General features: G+C 44.8%; 1 protein-coding gene across 1 annotated transcript; it reads left to right on the top strand.

Moving 5' to 3' along the window:
* Positions 1-9617: 9617 nt before the first annotated feature.
* On the top strand, positions 9618-17060 carry LOC136528064 (NEDD8-conjugating enzyme Ubc12-like). Its single transcript, XM_066520960.1, has 6 exons — positions 9618-9923; positions 13527-13639; positions 15448-15556; positions 15768-15846; positions 15952-16068; positions 16800-17060. The coding sequence occupies exons 2-6, from the start codon at positions 13531-13533 to the stop codon at positions 16935-16937; spliced, it is 552 nt and encodes a 183-aa protein (XP_066377057.1). The 5' UTR covers positions 9618-9923; positions 13527-13530; the 3' UTR covers positions 16938-17060.
* Positions 17061-19749: the final 2689 nt, after the last annotated feature.

The raw sequence follows: 19749 nt of genomic DNA, 5'->3' as shown, positions 1-19749 counted from the left end.
CACCGCTTTACTCCACCAACCAAAAATTGCACGGGTGCGTTATCGATTAATAACAAAGCTACAATTCAGAGGTGTGTGTGGTACAACTAACATCGTTTTGTTGCAGGTATGACCACAGGAAAAGGTACAAGACCAAGGATTGGCGCGTGACACAATGCGTACATCCACTTGTGGCAAAACAGGGAACTATAGCCGATCCATGTGGGTCCCCCACACGACCAGCACACCTTCAACGAGTACCTGCGGTGACTTCATAGGTCTACGAGGACACATATCAAGCCTCCGTACACTGAGGAGGCGATTGATGAGGACTTAGAGGAAGATGTGATCAAAGATGTGTACGACGTTGCCACTAGGGAGGACACACAGCTACAAAAAGCCCCGCTTCAAAGATACGTGGTAAGATACTTGAATGGTACAATTTGTTATCCATTTGGTATTAAGTATGTGTACTAAAACTGTCCAACCGCGTTTCTGTACCCATGCGACACAATTGTCAAGGATGTCCAATGAAGTAGTGTTCCGGCTTCACGAGTCTAGAGGGCAGGGGCCAGGCATTCTCGAGGCTTTTGTGGAGGTAAATATAAACTTGTCCGTTCCAAAAATGTTTCTTTAGTGTATATGCGTTTGGGAAATGCACTAACTTTAATGTCTATTTATGCAGAAGGTGAAGAAGAGCTGCAGGAAGCTAGCTCAGAAGCTGAGCTGCTTGGACACTCCTTGGGTGAAACCACCACTCTAAAAGCTCTAGTTTGGTTTTGGTGAATTGATGAAACCCTAAGTGCTAACCTAGTTGATCAAGTGATCATGAGATAGGTAGCACACTCCAAGTGGTGAAGCAAATGAAGATCATAGCATGATGATAATGATGGCATGGTAAGGATCAAGTGCTTCGACTTGGAAAGAAGAAAGAGAAAAACAAAAAGCTCAAGGCAAAGGTATAATTTGTAGGAGCTATTTTGTTTTGGTGATCAAGACACTTAGAGAGTGTGATTACATTTAGGATTGATAGTCGTACTATTAAGAGGGGTGAAACTCGTATCGAAATGCGGTTATCAAAGTGCCACTAGATGCTCTAACTCATTGCATATGCATGTAGGATCTAGTGGAATGCTAACACCCTTGAAAATATTTGTGAAAATATGCTAACACATGTGCACAAGGTGATACACTTGGTGGTTGGCACATTTGAGCAAGGGTGAAAAAGTTAGAGGTGAAAAGGAGTTAGTCACGCTGGTCACAAAGTGACTGGACGCTGGTCTCAGAGGGACCAGCGCGTCCGGTCAAGTGTGGCAGCATAGACGCCAGCGTCGATCATCGACCGGACGCTGGGTCTTGGACTGACCGGACACTGAGGACCAGCGTCCGGTCGTGTTCACCAATAGTGCAGAATGAAGTCAACATGTGACCGGACGCTGGCTGTGTCCGGTCGAGCATGACTGGACATGTCCGGTCGTGAAATATCGTTTCTGGAACCTTACTAGAAACAACCAGACGCTGGAGGCTCAGTGTCCGGTCAGTTTGTGCGCAGCGTCCGATCAATAGATGACCGTTGAAATCTGACAAACAGTATTTGAAGCAGGGGACACATGGCGTGTATCACGTGACCGAACGCTGAGGGCCAGCGTCCGGTCGATCCGACCGGAGGGTCCGGTCACCCCGCGTTGTGCCCAGTGAAGGGGTACAACGGCTCTATTTCATGGGGGCTTCTATTTAAGCCCCATGGTCGGTTGAAACGCATACCCTTGGCCATTTGCATTGACATAGCAACCTTGTGAGCTTAGCCAAAGCCCTCCCACTCATCTCCATCATTGATTCATCATCTTTGTGAGATTGGGAGAGAATCCAAGTGCATTGCTTGAGTGTTTGCATCTAGAGGCACTTGGTGTTCGTGTTTCGCTGTGGGAATCGCTTGTTACTCTTGGTGGTTGCCGCCACCTAGACGGCTTGGAGAAGCAAGGATCGTTGAGCGGAGGGTGGTGATTGTCTCCGACTCCGATCGTGGTGATTGTGAGGGGTTCTTGACCTTTTCCCGGCGGAGAGCCAAAAGGTACTCTAGTAAATTACTCGTGGCTTGTGTGATCCTCATCTTGTGTTGGTTGTGCGGCACCCTATTGAGGGTTTGGCGTGTGATGCCAATTAGCACGTGAACCTCTAAGTGAGTGAATCGCCACAACGAGGACTAGCTTGTCGGCAAGCAAGTGAACCTCGGTAAAAAAATCATTGTGTTCATCATTAGATTCCGAGGTGATTGGTCTTCATTGTTATTCATATTTGTGATTGATTGGCTCATTCATCTACACGGCGGTATAACCTTCTTGCTTACTCTTTACATTACCGCAAACTAGTTGTCAAGCTCTTTAGTGTAGCTAGTTGTGAGAGCTTATTAGTTTGGTTAGTGTGGCTCTTTAGTTAGCTTTTGAGAGCACACCAACTTAGTGTAGTTGCATAGCAATTGTGTGGATAGACACTATCTAAACTAGAATTATGGTAGGTGGCTTGCACTTTTAGTAGGCTAGCGCAACATTCGCTTCGCCGTATAATTGTCTAACCCTTTTACTAAAGTGTTGTTGTAGAAAGTTTATTAGGCTATTCACCCCCCTCTAGCCATTAGGACCTTTCACACTTCCGACGTGGTCGGGTGGCACGTCTTCAGCCTCTTTGAGGACACCAACCGGCTCTTCTTAGCCGGTGACAGGTGCCAATTCCGTAGTGCGTACATCACCATATCATAGCGCTGGGAAGGACCCTGCAATCGAGGACGATGAGGACGACGATGACGACCCCCCGGGCTTCCGCAGACAACATGACCAGTGGGACGATTGGCCGCAGGACGAGATCATCATGTCTCAGCTAGGTGGTGCCCCACTTGGTACCCAAGGAGCCTCACAGGTACTAACAAAGGTAGTTTCTTTAAATACGTAGGCTCCATGAACTAACAATCATAAAGATTATAAGTAATCGTGCATATCATACACTTGCAGAGTACAAGCCGTACGCACCGGCAACATGACCACACCGACGTTGGCTACATTCCCAATGTGTTGCCAACAAATCCGAAGAGACAGAGACATCCGAGGGATCCTTACACAGTTACACTCCTGGGTCTTAGTTTGTTAGGTCGAACGAATATTGGCGTCCGAAACTTGCAGGCTTAGTTGGTTATGTTATGTCAAACTTATGTCAAATCAATGAAAATGTTATGTGGCAGCTTGTCAACTTGCGCACGGACTTCATTTATTTGCTTCATATTCGTTTCAATGCGTCGTGGCAGCACTGCCGACGAGATTAAGTAGCAACTAGTTCGAGAACCGGCAGTCCCGGCATATCTCGACGCCGGTGGCCGGCGTCTTGACCCCAATCCTCCCGAGCTTGGTCATCGCCGCCACGAAATCACCGAAGAAGGCACCCTGGTTAGACGCGCAGTAGTCGACCATGCCGCGCGACCTCATGTCGGACTAGAGCACCTGATCGGAGCCCATCGGCGAGGGGTCAAGGAAGCTGGGGTCCATGGTCGCGTCGCTGCCGATCCTCACCGACAACAGCCGATCTTCTATCTATGTCCAGGTACTGTCGCGCCATGCGTCGTGGCGCGTCAGTGTCGCGCCAAGATCGGTGGCGCGGCAGACCCTGCCACGTCACCGGTCAGCAGCCCCGGTCGTCGCCACGTCATCCTCCTGCCGCGCCATCATGCATGGCGCGGCATAGGCGTTTCGCCGCGCCATGGCAATAGGCGTGGCCAAAAGTGTTAGTTTTAAAAAAAACAGTGTTAGATTTAAAATTAGTTTACAAAAAGTATTAAAAATAAAAAAATCCCTACTAATGCCCGCCTCGTGCTTGCTAATGCGCATGCAAGTGGGGACCACACACGCTCGTTTCGTTTGCCATGCACGTGGGGGCCGCTACGCCCATGGGGACCGCCTCCGCATGCGCCCGCTTCCTGCTAATGTTGCAACATGAAGCACTTATGCAACATACGTCCAAAACAGGTGAACATTTGTAACATATGCTTGCAACATATGTATATAGCCACTGCAACATATACAACATCTAGATAAAAACTTGCAACATACGTCTGAAACAGATGAAATATTTGAAACATACACTTGCGACATACGTATATAGCCATTGTAACATATGCAACATCCAGATGAAACATATATCTAAACGTATGAAACATACGGAGCTCAATGCCATAGGGTATGTGGGCCCCGCGCTCCTCCTCTCTCTTGGTCCTTCTCTCTGGTCATAGCGCATGCACCACACACGAGCGAGGCCACATGCGCTCCCATGCACTGCCTCGAACTAGTCACCGTGCGAGCTCCCATGCCACTAGTAGAGAAACGATCTTTGATCCAGCTTGAAATTTGGCTTTAGTCCCGGTATATTTCGCGCCCGGGACTAGAGAGACCTTTAGTCCCGGTTTGTAGGTTCAACCGGAACTAAAGGTCATGCCCAACGGCTACTGCGGCAGACTTTTGCTGCAGGAGACCTTTAGTCCCGGTTGAAGCTACCAACCGGAACTAAATGTTAACTTTTACTCCCGGTTGATCTCTCCAACCGGGAGTAAAAGTCTACTCCCGGCTAGAGGCTACGACCGAGATTAGAAAGGAACCTTTAGTCCCGGTTGCTGTCTCCAACCGGGACTAAAGCTTGTGTGCTTGGCCGAAGAGTGACGTACTTGTGTGCTTGGCCGGGACTAAAGCTTGTGTGCTTGGCCGGGAGTGACGTACAAGTAGCAATAAGAAATGAAGAGTGACGTACTTGTGTGCTTGGCCGGGAGTAAAGCTTCAGAGAGTCTTTTGAGCTTCAGAGAAACTTCAGAGATACCTACATATAAATATACATTATCTATGGATTTGAATGATTAGAAAGGCACCTTTAGTCCCCAACCGGGACTAAAGCTTGTGTAATAGGCAGTCTTTTGAGCGGACACTGATGCAACTGAACACGACCAAATCAATTAGTCACGGCTGGTATTACGAGCTAGGACTAAAGGTATACCTTTAGTCCCGGCTGATATTATCAGCCAGGACTAAAGGTCTTTTAGTCCCGGGCGTTTACAGGAGCCTCGATGGGCCGGCCCAGTACGCAATATGCTGGAATTGCTGGCCAGTCCCACCTATTAGCACCACCTCGCTTGCTCAGAAGAGTGAAAGCTAACTTAAAAGCTCAGCTCTCGAACCATGCAGCACGAACTTGAACAGGATTGTATCGCTGATCCTTGACTAAAGGTCCTTCGTACTATAGTTTATACAAAATGTTGAACATTATAAACGTACGTATATTCTAGCAGCGTAGAATGCGTATTCAAAAACCAAAACGAATCATCAATTAAAAATAGGAAAAAAAGGAAAATAGAAATAGAAACAAAAAAAACCTGGTAGCAGCGTGAAAATAGAAAAAAGGAAAATAGAAATAGAAACAAAAAAACCTGGTAGCAGCGTGAAAATAGAAAAAAAAGGAAAATAGAAATAGAAACAAAAAAAAGAAAAAAAACTTTAGTCCCGGTTGGTATTATCAACCGGGACTAAAGGGCCGGTCTACGTGGTCAGGCCGGGAGGCCTCTTTAGCCCCGGTTGGTATTACCAACCGGGACTAAAAGTGGACTTTAGTCCCGGGCGCGAAACCGGGACTAAAGGAGAGGCCCTTTAGTCCCGGATTCGTGCTCCCGGTTCCAAAACCGGGACTGAAGGGGGTTGCGAACCGAGAGTATAGCTAGGTTCTGCAGTGGTGTGCGCTACCCCACGCCGCATGCACCCCATGCCGAATAAGTGGCCACACACGCTCCCATGCGCTACCCCGGAGAAAAGACCGGTGCGGGCCCCTCCTGACTGCAACGCACTGCTTTTTTTTTCTTGGCTGTCGTGCGCACAGGGGTTGGGATGCCCTAAACTAAGCATTACCATTGTAGAAAATATTAGCAATTTTTGTATCTCCAAATAAGTTTATATTATGAAAGTATTACATCTAGTAATACTAATTTTTTTCTTATATATTCTCTTATATATATCTGGTCAAATGGTCTATTTTTTCTCTCGCAAAATTTGTTGGAGTTTGTGTATAGGCTAGCTGTAAACTTATAGGCCCTTACCTTGGCATGATTACTTGTAGCCGGTTATTATACTTGCAGTTTCTTATTATACTTGTTCATTCTAACGTCGTCGTCACTGTCAGTTTCAACGTAGTAGAAGCAACTGATAATAATATACAGCTGCCAATGCAAATGGAAAACAAAGCGCATATAGCTAGTATTCAGAGCCGTTATTGCACCATCTTTGGTTTATACTTGTTCTAACGTCGTCGTCCCTGTCAGTTTCAACGTAGTAGAAGCAACTGAATACAGCTGCCAATGCAAATGGAAAACGAAGCGCATATTTGGTATATATAAATATATAAAAGATGTGAACGTACAGGTGGCGTGATGAGAAGAGAGCCCCGCCTGACATCATTTATATAAAAAACTACTATCATTCATGATATAAAATAATTGCGTTAGATTAGTTATAGAATATATTTTTATAATAAATTTTGTTTGGAGACATAAATGCTAGTATTATTAACTATAAACTTGATCAAACTTAAGTTACTTTAACTTACACGGATCCCATAATTACATTATTTCGTGGACGGAGGAAGTAATACAATAACGTGTACGGACTACTGACTGCATGCTTCGTCTGGCGAGCGAGCTAGAGATTCATTCTCTGATCAACGTACTCTCTCGATCAGCAGTTCAAATGTTCAATTCCTTGTACGTTGATGATTAGCTCGATCATGACAGATTGGCGGTGGAGCTTGCTAGCTAGCTAGAGAGATTCCGTTCAGCGTCGTTTCAGCTTGTGTGTGTCTGCTCAAGTCAAGTCTCCTTTTGAAAATGAAGGCTCGATCGGATCCATATACACGATCGTCAGATCGAGGCTAGAAAGCAGAGGCAGCAGTGAGGAGGAGGAGGAGGGGTCGATCAAGGGCGTCAGGCGGTGAATTGGGTAAAGCAGGTAAAGGAAAGCCAAAGATAAGACAAGGACTCAACGAGCTATAGCACTTTTTTTTTTTTTTTTGACGGTGGGAGTATATGCCCCATTTGGTGGATCTTCCACCCGCTCCAACTCTTCCGACGTATTTACTGTTCATGCTTTGTCTCTCTTTCCCTCTTTCTGTAAGAGAAAGAGAGAAAAAAAGTTCCTATAAACAGTGCATGAACCATAAATGCATCAGAGAATCTAGAGCTCACGGAGCCCTACGCCATATCGTTAGCACCGCTGCTCACATCGGCCCTCAGCCTGTTCGTGATCGTATTTGGCTTATAAGCCATAGTTTATTAGGCAACAAACAATATTTTTTCTCACACTAAATCAGTCAATAGTATTTTCAGCCATGACTTAAAAGCCAAACTAGCCCAAACGAACCGGGCGCCTGTTTCTCCATTCTCCAGGCCTGCGATCTGGTGTCCTTACCTCGAAAACAAGCACACCTCTTTAGAAAAAAAAAATCCTATGTGACACCATCGCACAGGACCTACGTGTTGACACCGCCTGTATACGTGACCTGCTTGTGGGGACGGACAGCCTGTTCGTTTGGATGTGGCTTGTTGTAAACGATCGTAAATTTCCAGCTGGAACAGTATTTTTTTCTCACATAAACCAGCCAGCAATACTTCTTCACGAACCAGCAACGATACGAACCAGCCAACCGAACACTCTGGAGTCTAACTGCCCGGCTAGATCACCGACTAGTTATCTGCAGGTGGGACCTATGTCGAATTAGCAGAGAGGATGTCGCATGGAGGTTCTATGCGATAGTACTGTCCTATAGAATTTTTTCCCTGCCTCTCTAGTCTCTAGGAAGGAAAGACCCATACAAAGAGCAGAAGAAGCACCGCGCGTGTCTCATGGCCCAACAATGCCTGCTAGGCGCTGCTACAGGCCACCAGTGGATCCGCGGCCCAGGTTTGTCACTCTCTTTTTTCTTCTTCCGTCGCTAATGATTACTGCTAGTCAATTTCCTCAGTGCCATCGAAAATTTTACTACTTCCTTCTTTGCCGTCGAAGTTTGCAAACTTCCCATACTGCCATCAGAATAAATCCACACTTTACTCATTGCTATTTCTGTCATCATCTATTTCCCGCTAGTGGAGCTCATAGGTGTGACTCTCCGTCGATGGTTTCTCGGCCATAACCCACCCCTCTCATTGGGCATGGATTGGTGGGATATGAGCTCATCTTATCCCTATCCCACACCTAATTCTTATCCCATTCCATATACAAACGAGGGTTATGCTATCCACCTTCCATCATTTTCCATTCTCACGGTTCCTTTTCCACAATCTAAACGTCATCTAACATTTTCACTTAGCTAAAGCAAACAACTCATCACCATTTTTTCGGGTCCTATTTGGGAGGGCTCCGGCTCCACCAAAAACAGCTTTGGCTTCTCTAAGGGCCTGTTTGGCATGGCTCCACTCATAAACTCCAGCAACTCCATAAAAAATCCAGCCAAACACCCCAACTCTGAAACTCTATGGAGCTGCCGACTCCATGGAGCTGTAGTACAAATGGAGGTGGAGTTTTGGAGCACCTCTTTTGTAGCTCCAAAACCACTCAATATGAACCTCCTCGTGGAGTTGGTGGGAAATTACCCACCACTGCCACTGATTACACAGAAAAACGGTTCAATTATATTTCTCCCGAGCCCCCCCGCACAGTGACTCCCTCCCTCCCGCGTCGTCGTCTTCCTCCCCCGCCGCCATGGGTGGCCGCCGAGCTCCTCTATGACAGAGCCCTCCCCCTTGCCTCGCCTTACAAAAGCACGCCTGAGCTCCGCAGTAGCACGCCGCCGCCGCCTCTGCCCTCCCCGAGCCCTCTACCTCTCTCCAGCGCTCCAATCACCACCACAGTCGCCATGCCCGAGCGAACGACCGAGCTCTCGATCTCCTCACCAGAGCTCTCCCCCACCCCGATTTTTCTTCTCTGTGGGTTCTCAGAGACACCATGAGGTCTACTACTTCGAGCAGCTCCCGAAGGTGTCCTCCCGCACGAGATCCACCGCCAAGCGGCCGCGGCGGCGGCGCGGGTGATCGTCACCGAGGCCTGCGCCGTCGAGAAGGTGCGCGCCTTCGCCGCCGAGCGCGTCGTGCCCGTGGTCGCCGTCGATGGCGAGTTCGAGGGCTGCCTCCGGCTTCGGGACCTCATGGACGCCGCCGAGCCACTGACAGAGACGAAACGGAGAGGAAAAGAGTAGAGGAAAAAAAGAAAATAGATTAGTCACTGCCAGTGGGACCCACATAAGCAGGGCAAGAATGACAATCTACCATCAAACTCCTCTCTTTTTTTTGAGCTGGGGATACCCTCCCAACCAAACACCTCCATCAGACAGTTCCAACTCTACAAGAGCTGGCTCTACCTGGAGTTCTGGAGTGGAGCAGCTCCACCCAGAGTTTGAGCCATGCCAAACGGGGCCTAAAAAGTAGCTAAAAAAGTAGAGTCGTCGTTGTTTTTGGTAAAACTTCTGATAAAAACAGCTTCTCTGGGAGTCCGGGTAGATAAGAAGGCTGAAATATTTATAATACCTTTGTTTTTTTCCTTTTCCTTTTCTTATTTCTTGTTTTACTTATTTTGCTCTTTCCCTTAGCCCGTCGCTGTGGGGAGACCGGGGATCCCGCGGCGCACCACGAACTCTTCTTTCTTCGCCGCCGCTCCACCGCTCCCGCTCGGACTACCACCACCGCCCCACACCTCCCGTCGCGCCACCGAGCGACGGCGCACATCCGCCTCCTCCGCTCCGCCCCTCCCGCGCCGTCTCGCCTCCGCCCCGCCTCCCTCCGTCTCCGTCGTCGGCTACGCGCGTGAGGAGGGAGGAGGAGCCGCAGCGCGTGGATCCAGGGGCAGCGGCGTCCATCCCGCGTGAGAAGGGAGAAGGAGCCGGTGAGATCTACTTTTTCCAGCTCCTCCATCTTTCGCAGCTCTCTCTCAGCGCTTTTTGCGGAGATTCGCCGGTAGCGACGGCGGGGCAGTCCCAGGCTCGGCGGCGGCGTCAGCGGGTCCCCCTCCCGCCTCTCGCCAATCGCCTCGCGCCCTCGCCAAGGCTTGAGCCAGCAGCCGCTGCTCCACCAAGGCGGTCGCCCCGCTTTGGGAGCACTTATGCCCCAAAGCGAAGCGTTACCTGTCCGCTTAGCGCTTTAGCGCGCTGAAGTGTGTGCTTAGTACCGCTTTTTGGAACCCTGGGAGGGAGGGTTAACTGTGAGTCTTTCTTAGCTACAGTACTGTTTTGGGATCTCTTGAATGTGTAGTAAATTCGCTAGAGAGCAATAATTTAAATCTAGCATTACAAAGTACGAAAAGATTAAGCAATCACTGTCCACAAACGCAAAATCTGAAGGCACCTGAAGCAAAACTACATTAACTGAGATTGCCAGTGTATAACACAAATGTTTCCTGAATAAAATTAGTTGCAGTAAATTCTGCAAACTACAGACCACCTGTAAAATGCATTTTGTTTAGCTGAATTAGAAGAGCACAACGTTGCTCATCAGAAACCACAAACTATGACCACTCACCTACCAGAACTACATGACAAAACTCACAAATTTGTATAGAAAAGAAGTTGGTCTTGTTTTGCAAATATTAATTTATCTAAGGCCTAAAACAAACTTGAATCCAATAGATCTAAAAGCCAAGCATTCAGTCAATTTTGCGAACCCATCAGTGATTGACTTGCCTAGACACTTTATCATCCTTGCCTTTACTTAAAGATGCTAGCTTGCCTGTTTTGTATGTAACCATTTGTTCCTCTGTGTGTGTGTGCGCGCGCGCTAGTGCTACATAATACTTTTAGAGTTATACTGCTATATTTGCTTTGAGGCTTTTGTTCCAGCTCAGATAATTGTCTTAGTGTTGCATTCACTTGCTAAACCAACCAAATTGCTCACTACACTCAAAAGGGGGGAAAAGGAAATATGCATTGGAAAATGCCTAGATAACCAGGTGCCCAGGTCGCGCAGGTGTCATAGTTTGTCGGGCCACCTTGATAAGGGCGTACCCAGTGCAGAGAGCTCCTGCTCTGTGCGGGGTCTGGGGAAGGGTGTTAGTGGCAAGCCTTACCCTCGCCTGTGCAATGCGAGGAGACCGCGACTCGAACCCGGGACCTTCCGGTCACAGGCGGTAAGACTCTACCTGCACCAGGCCTGCCCTTGATAACTTTGGGTAAATTTAGGGTGTGTTCAGATCTGTTGCCGGCTGCTTGCCTTGCCCAGGTTTGGTAGTCACTCGCCTTGCCTGTTTGCCTGTCAAGCTTGCCTGACCGCCTGGGCAAGCAAATCCTTGCCAATGTAGGCGAGCCAAATTTTCTCTCCTGCATGGGCAAGGTTTGCTCATGTGCTCTCATGGCCAGTCGAGCCGTCGCGGAAGTGACCACTCCACTGCTGTTGCTAGATGGAGGTTTGCTGTTGCTGAATTGACCACCATCACTGGATCGAGGTTCGCCAGCACGGCAGCACCGAATCGATCTCTGCTGCCATCAGATTGAGGTTCCCAGGCACTGAATTGACCCACACCGCTGCTGAATTGAGCTCTGCCGTTGTTGGATCAAGCTACGGTTTGTGGCAAGGTGAGCGTTGGCAAGGGAAGAAAACACCTTTGGAAGATTGCCTGCTTTGCCTATCGAGGAGAGATGAGGCGAGCAGGCTAGGCTAAGCGAGCAGTAGCAAAGGATCCAAACACCTTTAGGGCCTGTTTGGAACGCAGGAATAAAAAACACGGGAATAGGAAAAAACGCAGGAATGGGGTGAGTGTGTAGTGGTAAAACAGAGGAAAGGAAAAACGCGGGAAATAACTAGAAGGGGTGTTTGGAACACAGGAATCCATAACACAGGAAAAACGCGGGAAATAACTAGGAGTGTGCTGCGTGAGCGAGCAAGCGTCGTAGGAAAATTTCCCTTAGCTCTGAGCACATTTTTTCTTTCCTTCAAAAGTACAATCTCTATTGCCTTTCCTCTGGAAAGTTTTCCTCCGAATCCTTTGATCCAAACGTGTCATCTCCATTCCTTTCCTATGGAACTAAATCCTCCATTTTTCTTACGTATTTCCTATGTTCCAAACAGGGCCTTAGTTGCTAGCTGAAATTCATCAACCTGTGAGTAAATACAGGGTACTGTTTATATATGTAAATAATTAGCGGTGAATTTGTTCTGCTACTCAATGCTTCCTGTGATTCACTGTCATCCTTGTTTTTGTTCCCCATGATTCGTTCTTGGTTTACATGCTTCAAGAGGCATTTCTAGGGGTGTTTGGATGGGAACCACGGTTTGCCACGCTATACCTGCTGCAAGCCACACCACCATAGGCTGCCATTGGTTTCATTGCCAAACATTTGCATGCCAAAGAAAGTTTGTTAGCACCTGTATTCTTTACCAAATCAATGATGAGCAATTCGTCCTGCCAAACCTCATGCGTGATGCCATGTGCGAAAAGCATAGCAATGCCCCGCTTTCACCGCTCACCGTTCTGAGTAAAAATGGGGTGTACTTATGGTGTGAAGGACGAATTATTGTAGACACAAGCGCATCTGCAGGAACCAATGAATCACCATCGTTGACTTCACACTTGGTCTGCGGTGGACTGCGCTTCCACCTTCTGAAGCCACAACCTCTTCATGTCGCTCGAGTGAGCCACCACCTTGCCCTGGCCTCTGCAGCAAGCCAGCGCTCCCAAATTGGTTGCTTCATTCCCTCACCCATGTACCCATGTAGGATGCCATCTGGTAGAGATGGAAATAGTCTGGGCCTCCATGGGAGATAAGAATTGGAGTGGAGACTTGAAAATGGAGGCAGTGAGGCACTAGAAGTGACCAGCAATGACTAAACTGCATAAACCCGCGAAGGCAAGGAATTGAAGCAAGATGAGAAAAAATCGACGGTTGGAATTGTTAAAGTGGGAAAGTGAATGTTAAGATAAGGATGACTAAGCCTTATTGAGGATAATAATAGGAATTAAAATCAACAATTAAAGGAGCAGAAACGATTACAAATAAAGTACAAATTTATTATGCAATTGCCTCATCATAATATCAGTAATGGTTATTGAATGTGTATGAAAAATACAAGTTCCTGCTAACGTAAATAAGATGGATATGGTATGCTCACCAATTGATAAAGGGAGGTGGTTGTATTCAAGCTTGGCTTGAAACCAAACATTTGCCACGTGTTTTTGCTGAACTTTTGGCAAGTTTTGCGGCTTCAATTCAAACAATAGCCTTACTAAATTTGCCACAACTTAGGCTAGTCATGGCAACCAACCAAGCACCCTTAACTTGCCACACGCCTAAGCTTAACCTTAGTTGTTAAAACATCTGGCTGCCAGCCAAATAGGCACAGTTAGTCAATTAGCACAAAATAAACTACATAATAGAGATGCAAATGTGGAATCGCTTCGCCATCAGGGAATTTTTTTTCCATTCACTGAAAAATCTGGAAGTTCTGCATGCTGATCTTTGATATCTGATTGTGTTTTTTTTTTCCTTTTTCGGTGCAGAAAGATGATTAATCTTTTCAAAATAAAGGGTCAAAAGAAAGAAGAGGCAGCAAGTGCTGCTGGAAAGGCCCTGGTTAAGAAACAGTCTGCTGGGGAGCTCCGTCTTCATAAAGGTTTGTTGAATTATAGGTGAATTCTTTCTTGTATCAATCTGCTCTTTGTTTTCCATACACAACATTTATTTATATAATCCAAAACAACTGAAAAGATGCTCTTATCTGTTTCATGAAATAGCGAACTGTTTGCCACTGCTTGTTCCAATATGTAAGGTCCCACATATACCAATAAACCAAGGTAGCGTTTAATGAGCTCAGTGCTTACTACTAGGGGTAGACATTTACGACTTCCTTTCCTCTTGCCCTAGTATGGGCTGATATATTACATAAGCCTTTTAGATGTTTAAAAAATTATCGGTTTATCCTACCCTCTCCTATTAACTTCTTCGATCTTCCCACCTCTCACACTCTCTTCTTTCCCATACTTACCTTGGTCCAAATCTCACTGCTCACGTTCTGTCCTCAATGAGTTACCCTAGGTGGCTGGAGCAGCAGCACCGCAAGATGGTTCATGAGTGGACCCCCTCAGTGAGTGCATAAGGAGCCACTGCCCATTACCGATGGCAGATACTTAGTTGGTTTCATATCCTTTTCATTTTTCAGACATTTTCTCGTGCAAGTTTTATTTATTTTTTTCACATATTCCTTTTCTCTCCTGTATTCCTTCCACTGTTTGGAAGGCCAATTTTGATTTTGCCCCTGATTTTTAAAAACCAAAGGCCGAGTTTGCCTCTATTCTGTTAGGGATCCCATTCTGTTAAGAGGACTTACGATGTTGATTCAGCTATAAACTGACTAGTTTGCCCATGCAGATTTTCCTGTGCTTTGAGTACTTTGTGTTTTCCCCTGTTTTGGGAGGAGCAGAGGCCATGTGCACCTGCAGCCTGGCCCACGTGCCACCCACGTTGCCATTGATTTCTGCCGTCTCTAGGATTTGTCTATCTAACAGTAGCTTCAATCCAAAAAGGTGGCTGCAAAATCAGAGTTGATAAAAGAGAAGCAAAAAAACACCATAAATAGGGGCCAAATCACCTGTTCACCTGACCCCTGTCCCTTTAATTTTTTTAATGTTTTCAAGTATCATGTTTGAAGGACTTACATCTAAAGCACAGCCTTTCAGTGCTTTCTTTATTTGTCCACGTGTGTTTCCATGTTTGAAGGTATTGCTTCTTTTTCACTTGGTTGCACTTGATTTCCTATGGATTGCATTCGGTAAGTTGCATCTTCTAGGATCCCAATGATTGCATTGTTATGTGGGTTGGATTTATTTTCATGGGTTGATTCGCATGCAAATGGGAGAGCTGTGTTGCATTTCAGCTAGCTCCACTAACGGAAATATGGTTGCATTGTCAGTGGTGGTGTTTCATTTTCTTTTTCATTTGAGGGTGTTATTTTTTCCATGATGTAACTTGCTTACTGTGCAGATTGTATTGTGGTCTCCAACCTTCCTGGTGATGCCATTTAGTGAGCAAAGTTACCCACTAAAACCTCTGTTAACTCTTCTGTGAAATGGGTTCCACCCATGTTAACATAATAATATGTTCTGGATACAATTGTTTGATGAACTGGACATGCATTTGAATTTACCAGAAGTAATCATTGTGGGCACTGATTTGTATCTGTATTCTGTATACAAATGGTAACTGTTTCTTTATGTGCACCAGACCAGTTCCTTATCTAATATTTCTGAATTCTAATAGAATAAGCTGAGATCCTAATTTAAGCTATTGGGGCATATGATGCAATAATCCATAAACAAGATGCTGGCTTCCAACTTATTGATATATCTGTGATATTTGGGTTCTCTGATGGTCTTGAATGTGTGATGAATTATTTATGTGGTTAATTCTTTCTAAACCTTGCAGATATTAGTGAGCTCAACCTGCCGAAGACCACATCAATTTCTTTTCCCAATGGCAAGGATGATCTCATGAATTTTGAGATCATCATCCGACCTGATGAAGGATATTACATGTAAGTGCCACTCTTGAGGGTAGTTGCTATGCTGCATAAAGCATAATTAAGGGAGCCTTTTCCACCTGCAATAGTATGTATGTTGTGGCTCTAGTGGAGAGGTTATCAATTTAGTGTACCCAAAAATAGTTTAGAAGTCATTGCTATCATCAGATGTCAGCTTTGTGAATTTTCTGAGCCTTCCCCAATTTAATATACTGTCTTTTTCTAGGGGAGGCACTTTTGTTTTCTCCTTTCAAGTGTCCCCATCTTATCCTCATGATCCTCCGAAGGTCAAATGCAAGACCAAGGTATAAGACATTATCCTTTACATCTATGGTTCTCTCTCATTATACACTAAATTACATTTCCTTTAAAGCGATTAAATACTTTGATGTTTATAAACATGCATTCAGGTGTACCATCCAAATATTGATTTGGAAGGCAATGTCTGTCTGAACATTCTGCGCGAAGATTGGAAGCCTGTTCTCAACATCAACACTGTTATTTATGGCCTGAATCTTCTTTTTACGGTATTTCAGCTATCTTGATTCCCCAATTATTGAAATAATACATTTAGAAATTGGGAAGACAAAAGAGTAGTGTTTGCCATTGTGCGTGCATTGTTGTCTTCCTATTACTACATTTCATGGACTATGCTGTTCGAGAGTTGCTGTTTAAAAAAGTAATCACTATTGTGCTCACAATGATGTTATCTCCGAAACAGACATGCCAATCTGAGCAAGACCTTAGTAGTTCATTGGTTCTGTTACAAGTAAAACTGAATTTAATCCTTAAATATTATCAGGAAAGATGAGTTGAAGGGTGCTTCTAACTATGTTAATGAATATTTTTGCTATTTAGGTCTTGATTGGATAACGTAGTACTGTATTAAGAAACCATGAAATTGGTAAACTGAAGTTTTAGAACCCATAGACGTGCAAAACCTTGGTTTAGACAAAAAAGGGTCTAGAGTGGAGTTTTCAAACTCCAAATAGGCTACAGATTTAGCTATACTATGGCTTTTCAAAACTGCAAAGTTTGTTGCATCCCATGTTTTATTATCATTGACCAGTCTACTGTTTTGTCCACGTGTATAAGCAAAACTATTTGGAGCTTGTATTCGTGACAGTTAAAATTGTAAGTTTGGTTCTGAACCTAGTTTTCGAGGACAGCATATTTAATACTATGGTTTGGTTGGAAAAGCATCTCAAGACAATCAACCTTATCTAATGTTTATCGTAGTTTACATTGTTACTTGCAGCAACCAAACGACGAGGATCCTTTGAACCACGAAGCTGCAGTTGTCCTTCGTGACAACCCAAAGATGTTTGAGGCAAATGTGAAAAGAGCCATGGCTGGAGGCTACGTAGGCCAACACTATTTCCAAAGATGTGCTTGACTTGATGTGATGGCTTCAAAACGATTTCAGTGGCGCCTTAAGCCATCGGGCCCCTTGTATCAGCACCAGCGCTCCCAGCTTTGCTGGATTTGTGTGGTTTTAGTGGGCGGAAAGTGCTTCTGGAAGCAAAGTCCAAATCGCTCATGGTGTGATACTGTGATGTATCTGTTTGCCCGTCTTTATGATGTGTTTAAAACCGGTAAATTTAACTTGGTGATATGGCTGGAGGCACATATGACAAGCAAATGCTTCTCAACTGTATCATTCGATAAATCCTAAACGAAGAATGGGAAGTGGATTATATAAAGAAGATTGCTTCTTTTCCAGACGAACAAAACGATTGATGAGGCGGTATCTTCGATTTTGTACTCTGCGGTCTTCATTGTCCGATCTTCCAGGTCGAGATTGACGTGTCTGTCTAATTCTCTAGCTTTTCGGATGTCATTGTTCAATTTTTCGCTACCGTTAACTGACCATATGTCTCTTGCAACTGATCTGCTCCAGCAAGCAAGTTTTTCAGGTGAGCCAAATCAGCTCGCTCGGGCTAGCTAGCAATAAGCTTTTCCTTGCTCCTGCCAGCAAATTAAGCAACGAGATACTTGCCAGGCTAGGAGAGCCTAATTTGGCTTACCTCAATCTGCAAGAGAAAATGTTGCCCCGCACGGCAAAGTTTACACAGCCAAACACCTTACCAACTTAAATTTCTAGCCTTGACTAGGTTATACAATGCTAGGCAAAGAATCCAAGAATACCCTAAAGGCCAGGCAAACCTGTCCAGGGAAGCAAGCATCCAGATGAGCGATCTATCAACGGCCAAGGTTTTTTTCTTCTTTCTTTTTTTTTTTGGAAGGGAACCAAGTTCTGATATGTCACTCGATCAGCACTTCAGCAGTGACATATCTTATAGACGACCACTTGTAAAGCAAATTTGCAAGATCAAAAGCGGCTCGAGAAGTTGTCCACTCAAACATTACATAGGAATGCACACACGACAATTGATAAGCCGGTCGGTGTAGCTTTTTTTCTTGGAACGAAAGATCAATAATGCTGCTAACCACTGCCACTTGTGCAAGCAGGTGACCGTCGTTTCCGCTTTATTCCATGCGCGATTTCAACACTTTTTGGACACAAGATGTCAAGATCAGATCTACTGATTGTACTAAATAACTTTGGCATGTACTAGTTGAGAAAGGTGTGTATATATATATATATATATATATATATATATATATATATATATATATATATATATATATATATATAATATATATATATATATATATATATATACTATCCTATAGCTGGCTACAAAATAACTTATTCTGTAGCCACTTTGAGTTACGATAATTACTATGTTAATTTACAAGATTATAGTAACTCTTAGTTTACTATAAACGTTATGGTAAATATCCCCATATGTTATAGGAACCCAACTATGGTAAATATGTATTGACATTATGGTAAATGAAGGTGGCTACAGAAAACTTATTTTGTAGCCGGCTACTGAATAGCCTCTCCCTATATATATATATATATATAATATATATATATATATATATATATATATATATATATATATATATATAATATCATTGTTAAAAGAAGGAAACAATTTAAAGGACTAGACGGTGATTCCGTTTATTTATTTGGTATGAACACGAGGACGGTTTTTCCACACAATTGTATATATACATTCCATATGGTTTTATACAGCAGGACACATCATACTCATCGCGTGGATTACTATAAACGTGTAGATTTAGTAAAAGGTATACCATGCAGCAGCAGGCTGTGGATAACAAAACTAGGGTGTTTGGTTTACCTCGTCGTTGTCCATCGAATGTTTGACCCATGTATGGAGTATTTATATAGACTGTTTATAAACTAAATGCATAGATTGAGATTAATTTGCGAGATAAATTTATTAAGCCTAATTAGTCTATGATTTGACAACATTGTGCTACAGTAACATGTGCTAATGACAGATTAATTAGGCTTAATAAATTCGTCTAGTAGATTACCGAGGACTTCTGTAATTTATTTTTTATTAGTATTCGAACACCACATGCGATACCCCATACAACATCCAAACATCTGATATGACATCTCTTAAACTTTAGTATCAGCATCCAAACACCTTCTAAGTTAACACCCCTAAATTAACAGTGGGGCAAAAGAGACAAACCCAAGATTCTACTTTAACTCTAGACTACTATCTCCAACAGCAGGGAATCTAGAATAGAGACTCATTCTATGGTTTAGGTCACGCACAGTAAAAGGGTCACATACCTAAAACTTTTCTCTCCAACAGCGCCGCATGCCCGCCAGCCTACCCGCCCGCACGCCGTGTAGTGCCCACCCGCCCGCCGCCACCAGCGCCCGGACGGCCTCCCGCCCGCGCCAGCCGCGTCCGCCCACTCCCGCCGCATAGCGCCCGCCGCGCCGCCACGGCACGAACGCTGACGCGTCACGGCCACCCGCTCATATCAAGGTACCTCCCTCTCGATTTCATGTTATTATGATTGTATTGATTTAGGATAGTTAGTAATTTAGGATAGTTAGGTTAGTGATTTAGGATAGTTAGGGTTTTATGATAGTTATTGATTTAGGATAGTTAGTGATTTAGTATAGTTGTGATTTCGGATAGTTGGTTAGTGTTTGTTTGTGATGTGGTCGTTTTTTTAGGTTTGCGGTTGTGTGTCCGTGTTCGGTTTGGTTAGGTCGTTAGGGTTTGGTTCTGTTCGTTCGGCTTTTGGGTTTCGGCCTTGCTTCGGTATTCTTCTTTCGTTTCTCGTTCGTTATTTCGTTCGGG

Source organism: Miscanthus floridulus, chromosome 19, assembly GCF_019320115.1.
Source record: "Miscanthus floridulus cultivar M001 chromosome 19, ASM1932011v1, whole genome shotgun sequence".
NCBI classification, from domain to species: Eukaryota; Viridiplantae; Streptophyta; class Magnoliopsida; order Poales; family Poaceae; genus Miscanthus; species Miscanthus floridulus.
The sequence above is the reverse complement of the archived record's forward strand: the minus strand, read 5'-3'. Positions and strand labels throughout refer to the sequence as shown.